Consider the following 27,940-nt stretch of genomic DNA (forward strand, 5'->3'; position numbering starts at 1 on the left):
ATTTGATTTTATATTATTTGAATTTTGAAAAAAAAAAGTTATACAAAATATCGTTTATTTACCATTTGCATTACTGAACTTCAGCAAAACCACTAGATACCAAAAAACTGATGCGAAATATCGATAAGGATATATTGAATATCGAAAGTATAAATATCGATATATCTATTAGTCAAAATATCGCCGAACACTACCTCGAACTACAATTAAGTTTTTTTTTAATGTAACAAGGCCTCTGTAATCTCTGCCAGGCACTTGAACTTTCAGTGTCGTGAACCCATTCATTAACAGTAGCATACTTCTTATTATACGGTTAAATTCAAACTTTTGAATTTTGTAGAACATCACATTTAGTTCAAAAAGCTCTAGGTTGAAAGTTTAAGCTATTTTATTCAAAGCACTATATTTTCTACGGGTATATAAGTTCATAATTATACCCAACATATAAGAGACTATGGGAAACAAGCGTAAAGTCGAGGTGTATGTGGGCCTAAAGGAGACACCGGTGGCGTCTGAGCCCTTTAAAACCGTGCAGATGTCTCTAATATGTACACGAGCCAGTCCATCACACATATAAATGTGTACAAAAATTTTGAATTGTCAAACAAATCCGCAGCTTAGACTTTCAACCGTGTTATGCGATCTTTGGGCTATTTTCGGACAAATGGCTATCTTAAAATTTCTATGGATGCATTTGGGGAAAATACGACGTGGGGGTATGGCTGCCCTCCAATATATTTGACTCTTAAAATGGCTGTTCAACTTCTGGTTTCCAATCCAATGAGTCTTCTTCCGAAGTTTGTACGACAACCGTTTCCATAAAAATCTTAAATGACCTCGGGGCATACCTCACCACCCTTTCCCTGAGGACTGTGAGGGGGTTGTCATTCTCATAGATATCATTTCTGCACTTTTAAACGAAGTCAAGCTAAATAAATATATCAACATTTCGACTGGAAGTGTTTGGGCAAATGATGTATTGGTTGCCCTCCAATATTTTTTTACTATTAAAGAGTGCAATAGCCCTTTAAATTATTATCGGGAATTTCAACGAAATTTGTTCAACGAAGTTCAACGTTCGCTTAAATATTTCTTATACTTGATTACTGAAGACATTGTTATATTCTCTTTGGACTATTAGCTACAAAATGGTTATCTCCCAATTTCAATCGAATGTGTCTTGGGTAAAGAGAAGTTCGACGTATATCGCCCATAGTTTTCGCCCTTATTTTCGCCATATTCAAATTCCGATTTCCAATTCAATAAGCCTTCTTCCGAAGTTTATACGACCCCTTTTTTCATAAAAACCTTAAATGCCGTCGGGGCATACCTCACAACCCTTTCCCTGACGACTGTGACGGGGTTGTCATTCTCATAGATATCATTTCTGGACTTTTAAACGACGTCAGGCTAAATAACTATCGCAACATTTTGAGTGGAAGTGTTTGGGAAAACTATGGGCGGGGGGGGGGAGGGTGATGGTTGCCCTCCAATATTTTATGACTATTAAAGAGGGCACTAGTCCTTTCAATTATCAACCGACACAGCTGTTTTCGAAGCTTCAACGACAACATATGGCCATCTTAAAATTTCTATCAGATACGTTTCGGGAAAATATGACGTTTGTGTGGGCGGGGGGGGGGATATTTGCCGTCTGATCACTTTGACTCTTAAAAAGTGCACTATAACTTCTGATTACCAATCCATTGAGCCGTCTTTGAAGTTTATGCGACCCCCATTTCTATAAAAACCTTATATTCCCCCAGGGCGTAAATTACAACCCTTGCTCTGAGGGATATATGGGGTAGGGAGCCCCCTCTTAAGTTTATACTACCACCCTTTCTATAAAAAAGCTTATATCCCCCATGACATAAGCTACAACCCTTTTTTCTGAGGGTTGTGGGGGTTTTCATTAGTAGTAAAAGGGTAGGCAGTCCAGAGGAGGGTCCTTATATGGAAGACAATTGGTAGATCTAAAAATAGATCGACAAAAGTAGATATAAAAATAGCCTTATGACGATAAAGGGAGTCCAAATATGGAGCACTAAAACTAAACAAGAGGCCTTAACAACCGCTCATAGTAACCACAACTAATATAAGGATGGATTTTCAGTATAGATCATATTAGTGAGAGAAGAAAATTCAGAGAGAGAACAGATTGTTTATACTCGTTTATTATTTGCTAAGATATATATTTGCAATAATAAGTGGTATGTTTACACTAATAGAAGTTGATAGTGGAGCTGGTAGCAGCAGCAATGACACAATGACAAGAGTACCAAACATAGCAGTAGAAATTATAAGAGGATCTCGACTATGTATTGAATGGGATGATGTGTATGCAAGATACGTAATATCATTGAGTTAATTTAAATTGGAGGAACAATTATGCTTCGCGGCGAAAGTTGATATAGTGCACGTACATAGAATTCAAACTGCTTTAAATGCAACAGTGAAACATATTGAGGAGAATAACCTATATCAGTAATTGTATGCGTAATTTATATATTATTGTTGTAATTATACACACACACAATAAAAATGATTTGAATTCAAAAATGTTCTTTTTCTTCTTGTAATATTTTGTTATGTAGTTTAGCGAATATTCTTGAAGTAAAACAAATCCTGATCAGTTTAGAGTCCTCAAAAAGAGTGTGAGGATTGAAAAAAAATGAATGAATTTGAGAAAGAGAGAATTATGTTGAATCTTGTGATTATGGAAAAACGTTTGATTCTAGATGATGGTTTTCTGGAATTATCTCTTCAAAGGAAGATATTTTCTAAATGAACACTTGATAATATAATAAGAAATGATTCTCCATCATTGGACTATTGTATATAACTTTTATGACGTGACTCAAATGCATTTACTCAATTTATTGATATATTAATTGAAACAAAGCAAAATAACATCGTGGATTTACTTTTGAATGCACTGCCTTAAATTCTACCTGCATAAGAGAGAAAAGATGTTGTTCAAAATAGGTTTTGTAACGTCACAAATATATTCCTCTCTTTCCCTCTCTCTCTCTCTCCGAATTTATCAATCGTAGATCAGTTTCATTTTAGCTGTGAGAGGGTTAACTCTGGAATAAATTTTCTATACATGTCCACTATGTATGTATACCCTTGGCAGTTGGTCATCATGTGAGAATTGTACAATTATTGATGAGGATGATTAGAAGTGTAAATTATGCAATCCATGTAAATTACTCTGAGGATATGCAGTAAAACTTAAAGACTGTAATTCTTGTGTCGAAGAGATTTGTAAAGCTGTTCTCGACACTTGCCTATACACACCAGAAAAAGATGAAGAAATCTAAACTGGAGAATAAAGACATTGTTGTGTGTATACATTATTTTTTATTAATAAACAAATTTACATACATTTTTAAAACACTTTATTCGTAAGGCACTAAAATAAACATTATACAGGTCTGAGAGCATATTTTCCACCATAAAGTCGTTCAGACGTGGATTGTCTACGTAAATGCTGAGGAACTGCTTGTAAGTATAACCACGACATCTGAAAACGAAATATAGTAGCGGATGAAAATCGCAGCTTTTAGTCGTTAGATCCTGCACTCTCTTCTGGTTTTGAATAATAGTTTTCCACTGCTTTCAATATAGTTGTTAACGTGCGGAATGTAGAATGCATATGATAGGCCAAGAGGATTAAAAAATTCAATAGTCTTCGTTGTTTGAAAGATGCAAAACCAATGATCTGTCTTTACATTCGATGGTCTGTTATTAACAATGATAATGGTATTGTTTGTACTTTGAATCTTTTCAAGGAAGTCCGATGGTATACAATAGGATCTGTATTTGGACAAGTAGGGATCTATATTAAATACACTGATCATTTGACTTGTATTTATGGTGCGAGGTCTAGTAGAACACTGCCTTCGGGAGTGATTTCCCAATAGGTTTCAAATTAATTTCCCGAGATTAGTGCAATACTCTCTGGTAATGGGTCGGCAAATGTGCACTCTAAACGCACGCTCCCCGTTCGGACTATACTCATATCTTGAGTGCCAGACAAGTCCAGTACAATGCTACCATGTGTTTTAGCGAACATTTCTTCGGTCATACCATTTTACAATAGTTGTGAATCTCGATCTAGGAATTGTATTGTCAACTCATACAGTGTCTTATAGGATTTATCAAAAGATAGATTGCAGAGTAGGATACCATTTACTTCACATACAAAATATGAAAGCCCAAACATCCCAAATTTATGTGGGCAACCTGTCGACAATCCTATTGCACTAGCACTTTTTACAAATGCCAATGCTAATTTTGATGGAATTTCACCATTGATAAAGGATGAGTCTGTGAAGGTGCATGAGCCCGTGGCAATATGACGTTGATTGGTAATTGTATGAGTAACAAGTTTTTAATATTATTTCCATTAGCTCTCAGTTTTTTCACTGCCAAAGCAACGGAACTCATAACCTGCTGCTTTCGTGAAATATTGCCGAATGAAATATTGCCGAGGGGAGAGAGAGAGTTACGTCAGGATTGGCAGGAACGTCCTTTCTTAAAATGAAATTGGATGGAGCAAGCGTAAATTTTATATCCACTTTAATATTCGGTGGTGGCCATTGGGGTATATTAAATATCTCATGATTTATTTTCCCAACAGGATGTAATTCACTAGTTGTCTCATTTGTAAGTGCATCTGTACTATCAGTATCTGTAATATATTCATATCCATTGGAGGCACCTCTCAATTCCTTGTATGACTATGAAGTCATCAACATGAACTGTATATTGCTCGTATAATTTGAGAGATTGTTGCTAGTGCTCACCAATGCTCCATTTAAGTAGACACTGTTTTGTCGAAATAAATTATGCAATAAACAATTTTCATAGGATATTCCATCGGCAAGAATTGGCATCGTATTGTCGGATTTCTTGACTATCGCATGTAAATCTATAAATGTTGACGACTTATCCATAAATTAGTCTTCATTGGAATAAATTTGAAAGTGGATAAAATTGGAGAGCGGTTGTTGTGGATATAATTGTTCATAGTAACCATTTTTTACACTATTATCAATATTTTCTGCATAGCATAGGTTTAAAGATGAAGCGATTGAAGGATGGGAATCCTTGTGCGCTAGATATACCATTGTTCAGTCTCGGAAAAGAAATCCTGTTTTGATTTAATAATTCTCTTCCTTGGGCTTCTTCTTCTTATTGTGGTTTTTGTTTCTTTCCTTTGACAAGAGTGATGTCTTTCGTTACTGACCTGAGTAGATACTGATGAGTTTTGCACTGTTTCTCAACCTTTTCCGTTTTGTCAAGATTTCAATTGTTCACTAAGGGTTAGTGCACTGGACCTAAGATTTTCCGAAACAATTTTTTTTTTAATTCTTGTAGGAGCCCTAATCTTATAGCGTAGAGGATGAAAAATCTTTCGCAGCCGGTATAATATATTTTTAGCCAAGGATAGTGCAGAGCAAAACAGCTTAGCAAACCAACTTCCAAACCCATAGCACGACATTGATAAACGACATTTGTAATAGTCCATTCCATTGCCCAGTTGTCTTGGACCAAGAGTAGCAACATAGCAGTCAATATTGGGACAAACGGATACTATTTTTCTATTAGACATCTTGCTATTAAACAGCAATGGGTCGAAAATGACATGTAATCACGGCCGAACCTTTTGATATTGCTAGAGGATCACTTAATTCAGTTCTTAGTGTTAAGTGACAGAGTTCCAAATAGGAAGTGTTTACAGGGATATAGTTAAGATGCTTTACATTTTAATTATGAATATGATCTTGATTGGTTTTTCGTTCAAGAACTTGTAGGAGGAGAACATTGCTATTGCTAACTCTGGATGTTTCAACAAATGAAGCATACAGAAATATACAAGTGTCCGAGGAAAAGGCAGGAAAGTATCGTTGGTGAATTTTTAGAATTCATGAAAAATTTTTGTTTAACTAGCTATGAAAATTTGGGAGGTTTTGCCCAATTTACCCCAGTGTCGATGGGTAAATTGGGTCAAAATTTGGGAAAAACAGTGAAATTTTTCAAAAGCTCAGCAATAAAAATTTGTCAAGTTTTGACCCAATTCGCTTCTTCACATAGAGGCAAAGCGATTCAAAATTTGAGAAAAACAGTAAACTTTTCCAAAAACTCTGCAACAAAAACTTGCAGAGTTTTGACACGATATGCCCCTTAATATCATTTTACCCTTTAAGGTTTTGGTAAAAATCCTTTGTGTCTGAACTTAGCATTTGTGCAAACGAACGACTCTACAGTTAGCTATTGTTAATCAAAAATAGGTAGCACTTTAGATAGTTGACTATTCAAATTAATAATCTACTTGTGAACCTGACTGTAAAAAAAAAATTTAGGTAAATATTTACCAAGTCATATTATTGACTAACAAATAAGAGAATATACAACCTGATGCCTTTTTTTGTGCTCTTTACAAATATAATAATCATTTCTATTGTAAATTCAAATTTAAGCCATTTTTGAGCCTGTAACCTAACATCTACCACTTTTTTGTGGCTAAACCTTCTTCTGGCTAAGATTTAATATTTTCAACATTTTGTTAAAAATACATTCTTGAACATACAGTGTTAAGGAAAAAGAAAAAGGTAAAGTTCTACAAAATCATATTATTGAGTTAGGAATAAAGTGAATACACCATTCGATGCCTTTTTTATGCTGATTACGAATATAATAAGCATTTCTATCGGAAATGAATTTCAGCCCCCCCCTATATCGGCTATACCTAACCTAACCTACCCCTGAAATGGCCTATATAGGGGGGGGGGGGGCTGAAACTCATTTCCGATAGAACTGCTTATTATATTCGTAATCAGCATAAAAAAAGCATCAAATGGTGTATTCACTTTAGTCCTAACTCAATAATATGATTTCATAGAACTTTACCAAGAAAAAGACATAATATTACAAAAATTAATTTTCCAACTTTTAGGCCCTATTTATCCAAGTTAATCATGGAAAGTCGGTGCTTGTGGATTAAAAAAAGGTTTTATTATGAAACAGTAAGTTTAAAACAGATGTTTTAAGCCTTTTTACACCCTATATATTTTATATTTTTTGTCATTTCAAGATCTCAAAAATGGCTTAAATTTGAATTTCCAATAGAAGTGATTATTACATTTGTAAAGATCATAAAAAAAGGCATTGAGTGGTATATTTACTAAATTTTTAAGTCAATAATATGATTTGGTAAATATTTACCAAAGCTTAAACTTTCTTCTCATTTGCATCAGAAATAAACTTTACCCCCACCCCCCCCAATGTGCAAATATATATCCTGCATTTGTATATATGGGGGGAGGGGGGAGGTAAAATTCATTTCCTACAAAAATGATTGTTATATGTAGAAAGATCATAAAAAAAGGCATCAAGTAGTATGTTTACTTTATTTGTAAGTCAATAATATGAACTGCGAAATATTTACCAAAGGCTTATGCCAGCTCTGTCTCTCCACTCAGACTCTCTGTCCCGGCTCCTTCTCCAATTATCTTCTGCTTAAATAAAGCACTAGAAAATTAGGCTATTCTTGGCTTTATAACTTTACACAAGCCCAATTTATGAAGTTACAATAGCTGTGTTCGTTTTCACCGTTCGTCGTTCTTAGTACTAAAAAGATTTTCTCGGTTTTGCTCTTAAATTGTGTTTGATTTCGCCGTTCTAAAAACGTCGTTTTAACTGAAAAACGGCTTATAAGAGCTTTCCTTAGCCAGATAAAATTTCAAAGTCACAGATAAAATTTCAATCAACCAGCACAACAAAAATGGAAAATATACTTGTGAATGTAGCAAAACAAGCAATAGAGTTACTAGAGGAAAGTGTCTGTTGAGTGACTGTTGCACCATTCTATAGAGTGCAAATGGGCACTCTTGCTTTTGAATGCTTATGAATGGGCATAGATATTAGATTAGTTGAAATGGGGGTGCAATCCTAAATAATGGACTCCACATAGGGACACATGTTAAGAAAATATTTTTTACTCCATAATATGGACAATACTCATAGTTGTGGCACTTAGCCTAACACTTAATCAGCCAAATGTCCTTTCTAAATTTTTAGCTTAAGACGTTTGTTCAATTGAACATATTCCTAAGGGTATTGAAACCTGGGGTTAGCTGGAGTTTCTTAGTATTAGTTGTAATCTAAGATATCTAGAAATTCCTCCCATGATTTTTCCAAGTGACCCCTAAGGAATTTTTGAAAGTTTGGAAAGCAATTTATCCCAAAAATGCTTTCAGAACTTTCTGAAGATTTTAAAACTATGCCACCTATACGAAAAACTAATCACTACCATTTTTTAGATGAAAGACCCCATCAACAAAATCTACAAAATTAAATATCAATAAACTTGTTTTCTGTCATGTTTTTTTTTATTTTAAAACTTGGCGCCCAAAAGTAAAACTAAAGTTGTTGAACGGAGTATGAGGCTCAGTTCGTCGTTTTAAGAACGACGGTGTTAAGAACGAAGAACGGCATTTCAAAGAACGGCTTATAAGCGAGACATTTCATAGAACGGCGAAAACGAACGGCTTAATTGTAAAACCGAAGATTTGATTTCCATAGAACGGCGAAAACGAACGCAGCTAATGATCTACAAAGATATTTCCTAGATTTATAAAAAAAACCATTGATATGGCTTAAAACTTAAGGCAATTAACAGGAATTGCATTTTCAGAATTAGAACCTGACAAAAGGAAAAACTAGAAATGGAAAATTAAGGTATAATGCTGTTTTGTCAAAATTCCAATAGGTAAGACCTGTCAAGATTGCAAATTTTGAAGACAAAGAATTCAGGGTAATTATTTAGCCTTGGCCCCCTCATATGTAAACATGTTAAGAGAACACTTCTAACTTTAGAATATGTATTATGATTCTAGTTCTTATATTATCTAAGGGGAGAACCTTTACCATCAATTCTTTCCTCTAGAAATCCTCCAAACTGAGAAAGTTTCCAAATCTCATAACGCTCTTAATTCAATGCTTAAATCTTTTGAAATTGCCACTGTAAACTGCAGCCAAATAAATTGTTTTATAGATGGCGCTTAGCACGTGCATAACACGTGTGTCAAAAAACGTGTTTAAAGAAAAAGTAGTGGTATATTGAGATTATAGAAATTGTGAATTCTGTTATAAATCATGCCATTAACAAAAAATTTTTTTATATTACCAAATTATTAAAAAATTTTATAAAATTTTTTTTTATATTATATTATAAAAATTTTTATATTACCTAACCTAACCACTGCTATTAATATTTTGTATTTACGCCACTGCTATTCTCCCATCGCCACTGCTATTTGCCCTTCGCCACTGCTATTCGCCCTTCGCCACTGCTATTTAAAAATAAAATAAAAAGAGCAGCATGAACGCTATCTATAAAAGAACTTATTAGGTGGCAATTTAAAGCGGCAATTTAAAAAGCATTGAATTGAAAGCGTGGTGATTTTTGGAAACTTTTTCTCTTTTGAAGATTTTTAGAGGAAAGACTTGATGATAAAGGTTCTCCCCTTGGATAATATAAGAACTAGGATCATTATACGTATTTTAAAGTAAGAATTGTTTTCTTAACATGTCTCCTTATGAGGGGGCCAAGGCTAAACAATTACCGAAGCCAGAATAGGGTTAATATAGCTTGGCAATACATTCGTTTCATATGTTTTTGGCCTGGGATTCTTTAATAAAAGTTTTATCTTCATAATCTCTTTCCAAGATGGCAAAAGTAGCTTGTCTATAATTTTACCAAGCTGTCCCCAACCTTGTTACCCCAAGGGACTTCAACAAAATTCTGCAGTGAATATAACCCCCTCCCTATACCAAAAGTTTTATTTTAGTTTTACCAAGATTTTCCAGAATCTTACTGGAAACTATCGCACATAAACCTAAAAGTGACTCAGTCACATAAATTGCATCACTACATAGTTCCACCTGCACTTTGCTATAACACAGCAAAAGGTTTTCATATAGCCTAGCTAAATTTGTTATTAACAAGGTAGAATCACAATGCTTCTGTAAGACTCTTAATGAAACTTCACTCATGATTATGAGTAGAAAACAGAATAAACATAGGGTTGGTCCTCTACATAAGGAAACATGTTAAGAAAAAAATTCTTACTTTATAACATGGAAAATAATCCTAGTTATCATATTTTGTGAGGGGAGAATCTATATCATCACTTTTTCCCCCTTTTTCCATTTTTCTATCACATTTCTAAATATTTGTGTCTATTCTCTTAAATCTTGAAAATCATTTATAAACAAACACCAAAGTGCCATCTAACCAACCTAACTGTACTTAACTTGAATTAACAGTATGTGTCTATTGATATGGTTTTTGTAGATGGTATTGATGGTGTCTGACTAAAAATATAGATTATTTTAAAACAGAGAATAGAGATAAATTCATGTTTCTCAGAATTTTGTAAAAAAAAAAAAAAAAAAATTGTACAGTTACCAACATACACATGTTATGATTTTTTTGAAAAGTTGTGGTAAATTCTAAATAAAATACAAAAAATTAGCACCTTCCCCCATTAGTTAACAGAAGCTACTATCATTCCATTAAAAAACATACAAACTGTGGGAGGATGAGGAATGATGATTAAAAAAAAAGCAAAAAAACAGGCCTTTTAAGGTAGACATCTCCCCCTAAAACAAAGTTATAAACCTTCTCTTGCCCTTCCTTACAAAGAACCCAAATGTTTAAACCCAACTTCTTGGTTGTTATGGTTTTCCCTGAAAGTACCAGTAGGATGCATTTGATGTTCAATCATTCACATCATCAAGTACAGAGCAATTAACAGATCAGGGTGGATCTTAATTTGCTCCAAAGTGCAAATTAAGGCAATTAATCAAGTTAGACAAGAAAGATTATAAGCTACTTACTAAACTATTTGGCCTAATCAAATTTTGGTACTTTTGTATTATACTGTCAACAATCAAGAAGTAATGTTAGGTTAATCCTAATAAAAAATACCAATGAAATGCTGAAAATATAATACTTTAGAAACAAATTTGGGCTATATATTTGCATATTAGGGGGGGTGTGAGCCCCCTAATGTGCAAGTATATAGCCCAAATTATACTATTAAGTCACCTGCCGCTTGTTTTCCACTGAGCTTAAGCTAATTGTCTTTTAATACTGACAGATAAAACCCGTTTGTTCTAAGTTTTACAGAGCATAAACTTGAGTGTTGACAGTATGCATAAGCACAAAAATTTGTTACCTTTGAGTGAAGCCTCCTGACTCTATGCAGAGGTGTAGCTTTGGGGAGGGGTAGACCCCCCAGGTATTGGTACCTCATAACAAAACTTCAAATTTAGCTTAAGTTTAAGTTTAATGTAGCTTATGTGTCAGCTTTTGCTGGCACATTGGACAATATTGTCTGCACTTTTTTATATCCCCCCACCTAAATTGAAGACCCAAGCCACACCCCTGACCATAAACAATCTGTATCAGAGGCACTACTACAGCATTACCTATAATAAAGAGCCATAAGGCTTCAATGTTTTTAGTTGTTTTTCTTCCCAGAGGTACTTCATATGGAAGTAGTGGTCAAATAAACTTCAAAGGGGGATCATTTGATTAGAAATCGGAAGTTTTAATGTTCCTTTTATGATCTAAAAGAGATCAGAGGGCAACTAGCCTCCCGTTCCCAGGTCCTCTTTTTCCCAAATACATTCAATCAAAATTTTGCGATAGCCATTTTTTGAAAAAATAGTCTAAAGATAAAATAACTATGCCTATGGAAGAGGTGGTCATATTAACTTTGGAGGAGACTCATTCAATTTGAAATCAAAAGTTCTAGTTCCCTTTTTAAGAGTCAAAAGTAGTCAGAGGGTAACCAGTTTCCATACCTCATGCCCTCTTCCACTGAAATGTTTCCAATCAAAATTGAAGATAGTAATTTGGCCCAAAATTATCCAAAGTTGAAATAACCATAGTTCTGCATTAGATAAACTTGCTCATTGTTATTATATAAGATATTGTATAAATAAGAAAAGCAGTTAAAAACAGAAATAGCCTATACATAAAAATAATAGCCTACCACATGTAATTGGCCAAGGTTTGTTTTCTTCTCCTACATTTTGACTCCATAGAGTGAGCTTATTTGGATTTTTATTCCTCATTTATTACTGGCTATGTTTACTAGTAGCCTACAGTTGTGACAGTGGGGTACTACTAACTATACAAGTGAATGTTTCTGCTTTGTTGTGTTACCCCTCTTCTTAGCAGTCTTGGTAGCCTCAATATACTTGATTATTGATATACAATCTGCTCACCTATTGGAAGTTTTGGAATTATAGCCAGTTTAGTAGCCTATTTACCATTGTGATGCCTCCTCCACAAAGTAACAAACGTCAAAAACCAATTACTCCTGAAAAAGGTATTGATAAATATGCTGTTGCTGGGTGTTTGCTTGACAACAGTTCTTGTGCTATACAGTGCGATAGATGTGACCAATGGTTGTGTGCACAATGCCTATCAATGTCCTCTTCTGAATATGATATCTTTGTAAAAATGAATGACCGACTTGGTAGCACCTGGGTATGCCCCATGTGTAAATCTAGAGGTTCAGCCCAGCAAGAACTTCCCCAGCTGCTGAAGTCAACTCTTAATATGTGAGAAGGAATCAAGTTTCACAAACCCCATCATCCACTTCCTTTATAGATCCCGAAACTTTTTTACACATAGATGATGATTTTGTAAAATCACAACTTTTCAATAAGGTATTTGGTTCAGTTTTTACTCAAACACACACCAAAACACTCACTCAGTTTATTCCTCCAGATTTAACAAAAGAATTTGTTGATTCAGAGTTTACAGTCCAACAGGTTTATTTGACACTCCGAAATCTTGATCCGGGAAAGGTACCAGATATTGATGGATTTTCCAATGTGATGTTACGTGAACTTGCATCAGTGCTTGCTGGACCACTCACATATCTCTTTAATCCTTGTTTCTCATTTGGTAAATTTCCTTCAGCTTGGAAAAGAACTATCATTAGGCCATTGTACAAGAATGGTTCAAAGTCCCATTTCAATAATTACAGACCAATTTCAAATACATCAATCTTTTCCCGCATAATGGAGAAAATTGTGGTGGGAAGAATCCAAGCACATTTTGAGGAAAACAACTTGTGGCATTCTGCTCAGCATGGTTTCCATAAACAACAATCTTGTAACACGCAACTTCTTGAGGTGATTTGTGATTTTCAATTGATGGCTGATAATGGTATTTTGTTTGATTGTATTTATATTGACTTTTCCAAAGCATTCGATAAAATTTCCATTCCACTTCTGATAAACAAATGTCAACTATATGGTATAGGCCCACAAACTATAGCATGGATAACAGATTATCTTACAAATAGAACCCAAGCGGTTGCAGTAGGTGATGCTTTGTCATCACCTATGTCTGTCATAAGTGGAGTTCCACAAGGCAGTATTCTTGGGCCAGTACTCTTCTGCCTTTTTATCAATGATTTACCAGGCATTGTTAGGAATTCGACCATAAAAATGTTTGCAGATGATGTAAAAATCTACAGGCCAGTCATGAGTGAACATGATATTTCTTTACTTCAAGAGGATTTGGTTGCTCTTGGCCAGTGGTGTACTGCAAACTCTATGTTCATTAATGAAACCAAGTGCAATGCTGTGCACTATTTGCGTATACTCCCTCAACATTACCATTAATTTGTTGTTGGTAAATTAATTTCAAGTGTAGAATATTTTCGTGACCTTGGGATTTGTTTTGATTCAAGTCTCAAATTTAATAAACATGTATCAGATATAACCCATAAGGCTAATTACCAATTATTACATCTAAAGCGTACTTTTTCTAAGTTTAATCTTCATTCACTGATCTCACTTTATGTATCCACTGTACGTCCAGTACTTGAATATTGCTCATCAGTATGGTATCCCCTTAATAAGAGAGATAGAGAGAGGGTTGAGAGAGTGCAACGTACGGCCACCAAACTCACACCATACCTGAGTCATCTACCTTACCACCTATTAAAAAGGGCATCAGCCCTTTCTATTTTCAATCGAATGAGCCTTTTTTGAAGTACCTATGAGAACTCCTTCGATACAAAGTGCCCTGGTCTAAACAACAACAACAACAAAAAAATAATACATTATACCCATATCGATCTTTAATATAAAAATGTCAAGTCTTCTAATCACTTTCGACTATTAAAAAGGGCACTAAGCCTTTCGATTTCCAATCAAATCTGCTCTTTTTGGGTTTCTATGACAACACTTCCTATAAACACCTTATATGCCCCCAGGGCATAAATTACAGCCATTACCCTAAGGGCTGCGAGGGTGGTTGTCATCCTCTAAGACCTAATTTCCAGAACTTTCAACTACGTTAAACAAAGTGGCTATTTCAAAATTTTGATTGGATTTGTCTGGGAAAATGGTGGGCGTGAGAGGGGCGTTTGTCTTTCTCCAATCACTTTCAGCTATTAAAAAGGCACTAGACCTTTCAATTTCCAATCAAATGAGCCCTTTTGAAGTTTCTACGACAACGCGTTCAATAAAAACCTCATATGCCCCCAGGGGATAGCTTCCACCCCTTGCCCTGAGGGCTGGGGGGGGGTGTCATGCTCAAATACCTAAATTCCAGAACTTTCTACTACGTTGAACAAAATGGCTATCTGAAAATTTTGATTGGATGTGTTTGGGGGAATGGTGGACGTGAGAGAGGGGTTAGTTACCGTTCAATCACTTTCAACTATTAATTAGGGCTCTGGCACTCTCAATTTCCAATTGAATGAGCCCTTTTTGAAGTTTTTACGACAACTCTATCATTAAAAACCTTATCTGCCCCCAGGACATAACTTACAACCTTCGCCCTGGGGACTGGGGGGGGTTTGTCATCCTTAAGTAAATAATTTCCGGAACTTTAAACTCCGTGGAACAAAATGGCTAAATCCAAACTGTTATCGGATATTATTGGGGAAATTGTGGGCGTAAGAGGGGGGTTTGTCACATTCCCCTCACATTTGCCTGTCATCAAGTCCTATTTTAATTCCGATACCCATTTGCTCTCTCTAAAACTTTTACAAAAGAATTCTATATAAACTTTACTTGCCAAAAGAGTATGATATGCAGCCCTTACACTGAGAGCTCTAGTGGGATTATCATCATAAAAGAACTAATTTCCAGAACTTACGAATACGTTGAACAAAATGGATATATCAAAATTATGATTGGATGTGATCGGGGAAATGGTGGGCTTGAGAGGGGGGTTAGTTGCCTTTCAATCACTTTCGACTATTAAAAGGGCAATAGCCCTTTTAATTTTCAATTGAATGAGCCCTTTTGGATGTTTTTAAAACATCGCTTTCAATAAAAACCTTACAAGCTCCCAGGACATAACTTAAAACACTTGCCCTGAGGGTTGTTGGGGGTGGGTTGTCATCCTTAAAGACCTAATTTCGAAAACTTTTGAACTGCGTTGAATAAAATGGCTATATAAAAATTTTGATTTGATGTGTTCGGGGAAAAGGTGGGCGTGAGAGGGGGGTTAGCCCTCAAATCACTTTCGACTATCAAAAAGGGCAATAGCCCTTTGAATTTCCAATCGAATTAGCCCTTTTTCAAGTTTCTACGACAAACATTTCAATGTAAACCTTATATGCCCCCAGGGTATAACTTAAAACCCTTGCCCTGAAGACTGTGGGGGGAGTCTCCTCCTCAAAGGTATCATTTCCTGAAATTTAACTGCGTTGAACAAAATGACTATCTCAAAATTTTGATTGGATATGTTTGGGGAAATGGTGGGCGAAGAAGGGGTGTTAGTTGCCCCCCAATCACTTTCGACTATTAAAAACGGCAATAGCCATTTCAATTTCCAATTGAATGAGCCCTTTCTGAAGTTTCTACGACAAGTTCAGTAAAAACCTTATATGCCCCCAGGGCATAACTTACAACCCTTGCCCTGAGGGCTGTGGGGGAGTATCCTCCTCAAAAACATAATTTCTATCTGGAAATCCACAACACTGAACAAAATGGCTATCTAAAAATTTTGATTGGATGTGTTTGAGGAAAAGGTGGGCGAGAGAGGGAGGTTAGTTGCCCTCAAATCACTTTCGAATATTAAAAAGGGCACTAGACCTTTGATAATATGTGCAAGTTTAGGATCATGCTGAAAAATTATATTGTTTGAATTTGGCTATTCTCTGAATCCTAAGGTTATCTTTCTTTTGTTTTGCATTGCATTTGTACAAGTAAGTATTTCCTTTTTTAGAGATAGTTGGTCAACTTGCTTTTACAAACACATGGATTCCCCATCTAAACACAATTATCAGACTTTGTTGCAAAAAGGAAGAGATAGAGAGTGTTGTTCTATTCATGTAATGTTGGATCATCTATCTCCACAACTGTCAAAATTTACTTTCTACAAAAACCTTGCCTTTCTTTCCTGTTTGCTTGATTTAGACCAAAAGTCTAGCTTGTTGTTCACAAAAATGTTTTTTCCATTAATTTCAAAGTAGATAAGTTTTTGTAAAGTAAAAATAATAAACTTGTTGATCCAAAATCTTTTAATTTTCTCTCAAAACAGCCTCTTCAACTGTATTTGCAATAAGTGATTTTTGATTTTATACTTTTGTGCCATTTTGACCCTTGTTGGGTAACAAAATATCAATAACTCATAAAATCTGAAAAACAAAAGACTGAGATGAATAGTAAAATTAGGTAGCATTTTCAAACCATTGCTGAAGGAATTCTGAAAGACCCTGCATACAGGCATTAGCACCGAAAAAGAGTATGAATATCCAACAGGGCATTCATGTGGTCATAAATGTCAAGTAAATGATAACACATTTTTATCATCAAAGCTGTAATTAACTGTGTTACTCACCCTTTTCTCTTCTTTTTATGCTTCAAAACAATTTACACTATATCATTACAGAACAGAAAAAGAGCTGCCATGTACATAAGATTTGAAATACTTAAGATTTTACTTAAGATTTGAAATATAGCATATTTCAAATCTTAAGTAAATAATGTGCTATGCTGAAAATTTGTAATGCTTTGTACTGAAAAAAAGCTATTTGCTGTTTTTATTGCAAAGTTTAGCAATGGAATATTAACTTCTTGTAAGAATATGTATGTTTTAAACACATCATTCCCTTTTGAAGAATAATTTTGTGATCTTTTTAAAGCATTTACTAGCCTATACCCGCATATGCTCAGAATATATTTATCTTAATGCACAACCATGATTATAAATAGAATCATGTCTTGATTTGTTCTTGTGAAAGTTCAGCCAGCTGTTTTGGACCACAAATGACTACAGCCCAGGGTATGGTTGAATTCCAGACTGAAACTTTTTTCTACATTCTAAATTTTGCTTCATTGAGAAAGTATAATCCTTTAGCACTTCTGTGTGTCAGCTATATAATAAGACAACCTTCTTTTCTGATTAGTTAAATGATCAAAAACTTAATCATAAAGCTTCCCAGCCTTTTCACTAAAATCCGGTGAAAAAATTGCTTGGTTATTGTTTAGGACTGTTACTAAAAAAGATAAAATGTAATATAGTTAAAATGTCTATGAAATATGGTTGGCCATCATATTAAAATGACTGGGCATGAGTCTATAGTTAGCATGTTAAATCCAAACATCTTCAGTGGTATATACAAAAACTAAATTGGCTAATGTTGATTTCAGAAATTTAGCAAATTGTGAAAGCGTGCTGTTCAATATATATAGAGACAGGATATTAATCGAGCTGTATTATAGAGATAGGGTATTTATAAATTGAATTTGAATGAAAGTATTGAAAGACAGATACACACATTGAGCTGTTCCATAGTTTATGACTACAGAGTTCTTTCTTAATTTTCATCTTCAGTATCTATAATGCCTGCAATTTGGAATACTTGTTTATATATTTCATTCTATTTCAGTGAGTTGGTGGTATTCAAGTATTTAGTCACTGTTTGTGAAATGGAGCAAAGAGATGTTTGTTTGAAGTGGGACAACTATCTTGATGTTTTTAACAGAGATTTTTTATCTCTATTAGACATTAACCACTTTACAGATGTCACCCTATTATGTGACAGTCATAGCATCAAATGTCACAGACTTGTTCTCTCATCTTCTAGTTCATACTTTGAAACACTGCTTCTTGGGATTTCACACTCCCATCCTATTATTATTCTAGAGGATGTGAAATTTCATGATCTGCAAGCTTTGGTGAAATTTATGTATACAGGTGAAATGACTGTTCCAAAACCTCAAACTAGTTCATTAATAAAAGTGGCTGAAATGCTTAAAGTTAAAGGTCTTGTTTATCCTGATGTGATAGCTAACCAGATACAGAAACCTATCTCTCTCTCTCAAAACACTCAAATTACCCAACCTGCTGTTAAGGGAAACAGAGTTTATACAACCTCAGAAAACAGCTTCTTGGCTGAAGATTTTTCCAGTAATTTTGAACCTCCTGTAGCTGATACGTCAAATGGTAACTCGGTTAGCTATCCTACTGAAACTAGTTCCTCTGTTTATCCAACAGATATTGCTGCATGCAACTCACTTGTAAGCTTTTTTGTTAAAGTTTACTTAACTCAAAATGAAGTGATTAAATGGTTATGTGTTTCGTTTCAAATTCAGGAAGATGCTAGGTTAAAGTCAAAATGTAACATGATACTTTTTTAGTCACTGGAATCTCATTCCCCACCTGAAAAATACCTTTGGTTAGAAATGTATTTAACTAACAGTCAAAAATTACAAAGCACAAAGTTCGATTATTCTGTTAAGATTTTCTTCTTTGATCTGACATTTTTTTTTCACATTCTGGTTTTGTTTGATTGAAAGCACCAATAAGCTATCCTAGTGATCCTTGATTTTTGCCAGAACTGCTTAAATTTAATTTTTTTTTCCTCCTACAAGACAATGATAGAGGAGTTAATAATATTTAAATCAAAGTCCTTTGACCATTGATTGGAAAAGAATGAACACTTATGTTTTGAGAAATGGTCTGAGATTTAAAAAATGAGGTTTTAAGGTTATGATGTGAGGGTCATTAGCTTTGCTAAAAAATCCTCTTTAAAGATTTAACATCTAAGCTTACTGATTATTAAAAAAAAAATCCTATAGATACTCCATTCTCATCTAAGTCTATACACCTTGACCAATTACTCAAACCACAATAGGTTTAAATGAAGAAAATTCTTTCAATGTTTTTTTCTCAATAAGATAAACTGACGTCTGCTGGGAATAGGCAATGCTAAACATCCGTTTACACGATTTGTTTAAGCTTATTAAAGAAAATAAAGAAATGCTTGTTCAAACACTCGTTCAAAACAAATCCAAGATATAAAAAGCCTCCCACCTCCTAGGCTCCTGATTTTTCAATTGGGCAAACCTTGATCAGTTTGCAATGTTAAATCCTTTAGATATAGTTTTGAGTTAAGGAATTTATCGTATGCTATAGATGACAGGTCTTGGCATTTGTCCTGTCCTGTTGGAAATCTACGAGAAAAACTCTCTACCGCATAGGTTAAAATTCCAGGTTAACTGCATTTTCAGGTCATGTTTCCACTTTTTTATTTAAGGTGGGAAAAGGCATTAACTTTTGTTATTTACAAAGGCTCCTGGCCTTATGCGACTTTTTTTATTTTTATAAGCTTTCTAATTGCACACCCTTGAACATGCTAAGATAAAGATTAGGCTAAACTACCTATTCATTTCTTTGTGGCTGATTGTGTCCTGTCACATTAAGTATTTCTCTGGAATAACTATCTTCATTCACAGTAATTAATTTGAAAAAGTTATTCATATGGTATATTTTGTAATAAAAACTGCTGAGCTATCAAAATATGTTTGTGTTTTTCACTCTTTTTTTTTGTTCCAAAGGACTCCTGACCATGTGTATCTTCTTTTGTCCTCTTTTTTTTTATTTTTAAAAGATTTTTAATTTCACTTTCTTGAACATGCTAAGATAAGAATTTGGCTATATTACCCATTCATTTCTTTGTGGTAGTTGAATCCTGGCAAATTTGCTCAGGCATAGACAGTCACATCATTTACTTCTCTGAAATAACTATAGTCATCTACAGTAGCCTAATTAATTTGAAATAGATATTTACACTATATATTTTGCAGTATAACTGCTGAGCTATCAAAATGCGTCTGTATTATTCTGAACAGGATCAAGTAAAGTCCATAGAAAAAAAAATTCTCCTGATGTTTGACAGTTTTTTCTATCAGTCCATAAAATACCTAATTTGGATGGTTGATTAAATCTTGTCTTTATCTTTATATTGATCCTTTAACAATATTTGTTTATTTTTTATTGTTTTTTAGCAACTCAAAGATGAATTTGCTATAGGAATTGACAAAGGGGGGAACAATAGTTCTGCTGAATTTGTAGATGATGGAGAATATTTTGATTATGGCAGTGAAACAGTAAGCATTTGTTTTCCTTTGTTACTCTTTAGCCTTTTTCAAGACACATGATTGATCATTTCTTCTTATTTTGAAATTGGTCTTTGTCATTTTGGGTAATTGGTAGTTTTCTTTCTGTCTTTAGATCTGCAATAAGAATAGTTAAGGTTGACTTTATATCTTTATCTTTACTAAAAATAAATGCCCTGTTTAAGCCTCAAATAGGGGCTGTTCATCCAACTAAAGCTTGGGATTAAAACAATGTCCGATTTGTCAAAAATGTGGCTTTTTCTCAACTTTAGTCGTTTTTGTAATCTTCTTTGTAATGAGAATTTTATTCTAGCCTACTTACTAAAAAAGAAGAAATTACATTTTTTTTTTATATTTATTTAGTGAAAAGGTATTTAGTTGTAGTTGCAAATAATCATGGTTGCTGTAGTAGCCGATTCCAGCGGGCTTTCCCACTAGGCAAAACCCATATAATTTGAGAAATATCAGTTGCACACTCGCCTGTAACTCCTGTGGACATAGTAAATTTTTGAATTATATTTTGGTCTCCAATCAAGTCTTCAATCAGTTTGACCAAGTCACTGTCTGTACTAGCTGCAATCTAATAGGGAACAAACCACAGCCCATAACAAATACAATTGAAAAAACGTGTTTTTAAATAAGTCTGACAAGATAGAAAATATTAATATTTTTAGCTGATTCAGTTATGATAATTATTATCTTAATCAGTCCTGATACTAAAATGGAATTTCGAAAAAAAAATTATGGGAATTCTAAACAGTAGCCTGAAACCCTCTAAACATGGCATTGGATTGAAACAAAATATACACTATAGGAATCGCCATGGCTGAAAACCCATAGTCCCCTGGATTGAACAACAAGGACAATCACGTTTTTGCATGCTTAGCAGTGATGTTTGCTATTTTTTACTTTTTTCTTTTGCTTCTTTACTACTGGTGGGGTACTGGAACATGATGGAGGGCTGTTTAAGGACTCTTTGGGAAGGAAGTTGCTTTATCTAGTGTCTTTTGTAAGTACCAAAATATAATATTTGAAATAAAATAATAAAAAAAAAATATCACATTTTTCTTATAAAAAAATATCACAACCAGTTTTATGACAAATATTTTCTTTTGTACTTAATATTGAAAATAAACATTAAAATTATAGTAAAATTTTGAACTGATGAGCTTTCAGCAATTAATATCTTTATACATAAATTATTCAGTTTAATTTATTAGCTCTTTTTAAAGTTGTTAAAGACGAATATAGTTTCCCTACAGAGAAGTGTTTGGATACTGCCTCCTTTCCTAACTGTAAATAAAAAAGCCTACTGCGTCATTGGCGCTTAACTGATAACGGATTATAGATATATCGTGTATTTCCATTACAAATATTATATTACAATTTTTACATATATTTTACAAGATTATATTACAAATATTTTCTTTTCTAGTTCTTACAGTATTGAAAATAAAAATACAATTACAGTGAAACAAATTCTTGAACTGATGGATCTTGCAACAATTAATATCATTATGCATCAAATATTCAGTTTGATGGTGTTTATACTTTCCAAGACAATTCAAGGCGCAAATAGTTTTCAGTAAAGTGCCAATGACGAAGTAGGTTTTAGACTTTTACAGTGAGAGGAGGAGGTCATACCCAAACTCTTGCTTGTGGTGATTTTTATTTGTTTCAAGCTTGATTTGCATATTCAATTTAAGTTTCACTCGTTTTAAGATTTATTTATTAATTTACATTAAATATCTATTGCATGTTTGTTTGCATTGATTGTTTATTTATTTTCTGTTCGTTTTAAGTTTCATTTATGCTTCAATAGGAAAATATTTTTTTATTTCATTTTAAGCTTGATACTCATATTCAATCTAAGCATTACTCGCTTTAAGATCTATTTATTCATTTTTATTATTACTTGTTGAATGTCTTTGCTATGATTGTTTATTAAATTTCTGTTTGTTTTGGATTTTATTTGTTCCTTATTAGTAATTTCTGGTCGTTTTTGAGTTTTAATTTTAAAATGTATATTTATATTCTGAACCGAAGGTTAAAATTACCTTTACTTTCCTTTGAAAAACTTATTTTTTAGCAAAGTTGTTTTTTTATCTAATTTTTGTTCGCTTTTGATTGCAAAAAATTTTAAGTTTTTAAAAATTTCTTATTTCAAAATCAAACTTAAAAAAAAAATAATCAAATATTCATCAAAGTATCAAAACTGATATCAAAGTAACAATATCAAAGTGAAAAATGAGTTTGTGTCAACCGCGGAGTTTTTATTATCTGGTGTTTGAACTATTTTTGACAAAATTGCTACCTCAAAATTTTTATCGGATGGGTTTGGGGGAAAAGGATTAAGCTTCGGTTTCTTTTGACTCTTTAAAAGTGAACTAGAACTTTCTATTTTCAATCAAATGAGCCCTCTCTGAATTTTATACGAGTATCCCTTCTATAAGAACCATATATATCCCCAGAGTATAACTTACAACGCCTGTCCCTGGGCCCTGGGGGGTTTTGCCGACCCTGGAGTTTTAATATTTGATGGTTGAACTATTTTTAACAAAATGGTCACCTGAAATTTTTATCAGATGGGTTTATCCATCCGGTACGCCCAAAGGCGTGGAGGGTGGGAGGGGCTAGTTGCCCTCAGATCTTTTTTCGCTCTGAGAAAATGAACTACAACTTTTACTTTCCATTCAAATGAACCCTCTCTGAAGTTTATACGAGTATACCTTCCGAAACAGCCATATATGCTAACAGAGCAATACTTGAACTACAGTCCCTATGCCTGGGGGGGGGGGGTTGTGTTGACACAGGAATTTTTCTTATATACTCGCAATAATTTTTAACAAAATGACCGTACCTAAAGGTAGTTTCGGTACATAATATCTCAAATATTTTTAACAAAATGACTGCGTCAAATTTTTATCAGGTGTATCTGGCGAAAAAGGGCTTGGGGGGGCCAGTCGCCCTCTGATCACTTTTCACTCTTAAAAAGGGCACTAATACTCTCGATTTCCAATCGAATGAGCCACCTTTGAAGTTTATACGACGACCTCTTCTATATGAAGTGCCTCTTGGAAAAAAATAAATGGAGTGTGGGGGGAGGCTAGGTGCCCACCAATCACTTTAGATTCTGAAAAAGTTAATTACAACTATCAATTTCCAATCAAATAAGCCCTCTAGGAATTTTATACGAGCATCCCTTCCATAACAGCCATATATGCCCCCAGGGCATAACTTACAACGCCTACCCCTGGGGAGCTGTGTGGACATTGGAGTTTTTTATTATCAGAACTTCGAACTATTTTTAACAAAATGTCTATCTCAAAATTTTTATCTGATGCATTTAGGGCGTGGATGAGGGGGGGGGGAAATTTTCATCAGATGGGTTGGGGGATAGCTGCCCACGGATATCTTTTGACTATTAAAAAGTGAGCTCGAACTTTCAATATCCAATCAAATGAGCCGTCTCTGAAGTTTATGTGACTAGTAACTAGTCGTCGTGAAAGGCCAGGAAGGGTCGGTCCGTGGAAGTCCAGGGGTCAGCTCCCATGATTTTTGGAATAATATATATCAAGATAGGACCGGTTAGAAAAAATGAGGGTTTTTTTGATGAGGAATGTAGGAGAAAAGGGAAGAGGTAATTATGGTTTTCAGGCAACTTAAAGTAACAAACCCATTGGATCAGGAAATGAATTTGTGCAGGCTAGCTGAATATAGGAAATTAAGGTAAGATTATAATAGGTTTTAAAGAGTTAAAAAGAGAGAGAGGCTGATGAAGATTAATGAGCAAACTAAGAGAACTTATGGTGTGAATAACCCTAGACAGGTTTTTTTTTTTTTTTTTATTTGAATCCCACATCCTCTCCTCTCGGTGACATAATAATCTTTTTCACTTAATTTCAAATTTTAATGTTTCCTACACTAATTTAAAAACGTCTTTTATTTTTTGAAAATGGGTAGCCAAACATAAATGATGAAGACAAGGTATGCTACTATAAATATTTAGCGTGATCAACCTTTTCAATAAGGAGTATTAGAGTTCTTTATCATTTCATATAAGAATTGGACATCATTTTACAAGAATATGAAAGAAGAAGAAAATCTAGTAGAGGAAGAAGAACAATTTTTTTTTGTGACAGAATGTTTTCACCATTTTTTTTTTTCGCTACTAGGATGCGGAACTTGACTTTACTACAGTGAAGTCAGCTATAGTTCACGACTAGTTACTTGCATCCCTTTCATACGAACAATACATGCCCCAGGCCATAACTTTCAACGCCGGCCTCGGGGTCCTGGGGGGTTGCGATGACACCTGAGTTTTTGTCATCTGACTTTTGATAAATATTTAACTTAATGCCTATCTCAAAATTTTTATTGGATGAATTTGGAGGAAAAGAAGCGTGGGGGGGGGCTAGTTGCCCTCCAAGCACCTTTGACTCGAAAAAAATTAACTAGAACTTTCATTTTCCAATCAAATAAGCCATCTCTGAATTTTCTACGAGCATCCCTTCAATAAGAACCATATATTCCCCATGGGCATAACTTACAACCAGTTCCCTCAGGTGCGGGGGAGGGGGCTGTGTTGACCTCTGAGTTTTCGTTATATGGTCTTTGAACTATTTAAAAAAAAACGCTATCTCAAAGTTCTTATCGGACGGGTTTGAGGAAAAAAGGCGTGGAGGGGGGGCTAGGTGGCCTCCAATCTCTTTTGACTCTTAAAAAGTGAACTAGAACTTTCAATTTCCAATCAAATGAGCCCTCTTTGAAGTTAATACAAGCATCCCTTCCATAAAACCCATATATGCCCCAGGACATAACTTATAACGCCTGCCCCCGGGCCCTGGTGGGTTGCGTCAACACCGGAATTTTATTATATGATCTTTGAACTATTTTTAACAAAATAGCTATCTTAAAATTTGTATTGGTTGTATTTGGGAAAAATAGGTTGGGGGGGGGAGGAGCTGGTTACCCTCCAATATCTTTTGACGCTTAAAAAGTTAACTAGAACTTTCAATTTCCAATCAAATGAGCCCTCTCTGAAGTTCATACGAGTATTCCCTCCATAAGAACCATATATGCCCCCAGGGCATAACTTATAACCCTTGCCCCTGAAGACTGTGGGGAGGGGGGTTGTCCTGCTCAAACACATAATTTCCAGAACTTTCAACCACGTTGAACAAAATGGCTATACCAAAATTTTGATTGGATGTGTTTGGGGAAATGGTGGGAATGGAAGGGGTGTCAGTTGCCTTAGAATCACTTTCGAATATTAAAAAGGGCACTAGGCATTTAAATTTCCAATCGAATGAGCCTTTTCTGAAATTTCTATGACAATGTTTTCTATACAAAACCTTATATGCCCCCAGGGCATAACTTACAACCCTTCCCTGAGGGCTGTGGGGGAGTTGTCATCCTCAAAGACCTAATTTCCAGAACTTAAACCTATGTTTAATAAAATGGCTGTCTCAAAATTTTTTCTACTGAGTATAACCTTTCGAATTTGGTCCTTAAAGGCTTGTGAGTTGTGATAGCAATGTTGTGAAAAGATTCTTTTGCTTATCATTAAGATGATATTCTGAATATTGTAAACATCTTACTCTCCTTTTGATGGAGGTTGAAAGATCAAAACTCCTTTTGTAAGGGTTGGAACTCGGTACACCTGTACAAATACAGGAATCCGAATATAAATCTTATTTGTTTGAATTGTTTTTTAGATGGTTCAAAATGCTGCACAAGAAGGACATACCTGCACTACGTGTGGAAAAACGCTAAAGTTAAGGCGCTCCTTGAACCGGCATATGAGAGATGTTCACGGAAAAGACAAAACCGAAAGACAAAGTATCAAGAAAGAAGTACAGCACAAATCCCAAATCCCTGTTAACAATGGCCTGGACCCTCTCAATCAACAACAGGTAGTTTTCGGTTTTCTTCTTATATAAAATTCTTCTTCTTCATAAAAATAATTTTATTGATACTAGCTATGGTTGTCCAGAATATATTCCAACCAAATGATGCTGCTGCTTATAAAACAAAAATGGAAAAACGAACACTTGACAACCACTTATTAAACAGTGACATATAGTAAGGTGCAAATGATTTTGGGAAGCGAATTGCGCATACAATAGGCGGGTTTAATCTATCTCCCTTGTGTTATTATATGTTATATAATAATTTAGTAGTATCTTATCCTATTATATTTTATAATATCCTTTATATTTTTATCTTTTATTTAATCTTTTTATCTAAAATGGTGGTAATATGTTTCTGTATTTGTCACTGCTGGGAATTATTGACCAAGTTTGAAGATCTAAGTGAACATGGGAATACGGGGCTACAGGCCCCTCCGCTGGGTGTGTGCTTATTGAGATTCGATATTTTTTCTTTTCCTTTTTTTTAAATTAGGATTTTTTTTTTTTTTTGTCCAGCCTACTCCTAAGCTGCTGCTAAATCAAAAACATTTTATGGTTCAATTTTAATTTAATAATGGGGATTATTCAAGAAAACAAACAACGAAAAAATACACTTAAAACAGTAATAAAAAGCAATACAACAGAACAACTAAGCTCCTGAAACTTTCGCTTGCTTGGAGTAACTCCTTAAACAAGGAATTAAATTTAAAAAACAGAAGAAAAGAAAGAAAAAGGGAAAAAATCTGCACTTGCGTGGCTCCTGGTCGCAACAACCCTTCCAAACAAGAACTCATTCGATCTGCCAACACACCCAAAAAAATCGTTAGTGACCGTTAACGCGTCACTTGTGATGATTTAGAAGGCGCTATGTCTAGTGGCATCACTTGACGAAAATTTTAACAGAAAAACTAAAGGAAAGCTCGTGAAGGAACGGTAGTTGTAATGGAAATAATCTATATGCATAATTTGTAGAAGCGTCACATAGAATTATATCGATAGCTCTTTGCTTTTTAATAATACTGAGAAGATATTCTTTGCTTACGATTACAAAGGTGTAAAGTCTATCAAGTTGAATGCCACCATCAACAGCTATTAATACAAGCACATTTGCTTAATTTTAGACAAAGGGGAAATATTGAGAAGATATTTTTGCGAAACGCAAGAAAACAAGAGTAAGGTTTTGACTTTTCCAAATTGTAAACATTTTTTGAAACATTACTTAAATAATTTCGAAGACCACACTGCCTTTCCATGACGATAAATAAAAGTTCAAATAGGGATAAAATCCTTTTAATAGACAGTGATAAATTTCACAAAAATACTAGATATTTCGATCAGATATGTGAGCGAAATTTCTAGTATTTTTGTGAAATTTATCACTATCTATTAAAAGGATTTTATCCCTGTTATAAACGAAACACTTAAAAGAAAATATTAAACATGAAATAAAATCTCCAAAATTAAAAATCAAACTGGAAAAAGAGAATCAGAAGTACAGTAAAGCAAATACAACGGTGAGCTTTGGCAGCCAATGAATATAAAACACTAAGGATAAAACGGGTAAA

General features: G+C 34.3%; 1 protein-coding gene across 4 annotated transcripts in view; it reads left to right on the forward strand.

Moving 5' to 3' along the window:
• LOC148944929 (uncharacterized) overlaps positions 1-27,940 on the forward strand; it is a 57,208-nt gene that overhangs the window by 8,970 nt on the left and 20,298 nt on the right. For 2 of the 4 annotated variants that reach the window (XM_089099317.1, XM_089099319.1), the window contains exons 1-4: positions 8,624-8,748; positions 17,952-18,582; positions 20,353-20,454; positions 26,181-26,378. In XM_089099317.1, coding sequence (XP_088955443.1) covers positions 17,992-18,582; positions 20,353-20,454; positions 26,181-26,378 — 891 coding nt within the window. In that variant the 5' untranslated portion in view covers positions 8,624-8,748; positions 17,952-17,991. Of the gene's footprint in view, positions 1-8,623; positions 8,749-17,951; positions 18,583-20,352; positions 20,455-26,180; positions 26,379-27,940 lie in introns of those variants that run through there. The other 2 variants (XM_089099318.1, XM_089099320.1) reach the window with 2 other exon arrangements.

This window comes from Artemia sp. Qi Xiang Cuo, chromosome 13 (assembly GCF_049724085.1).
Source record: "Artemia sp. Qi Xiang Cuo chromosome 13, ASM4972408v1, whole genome shotgun sequence".
Taxonomy (NCBI): Eukaryota; Metazoa; Arthropoda; class Branchiopoda; order Anostraca; family Artemiidae; genus Artemia; species Artemia sp. Qi Xiang Cuo.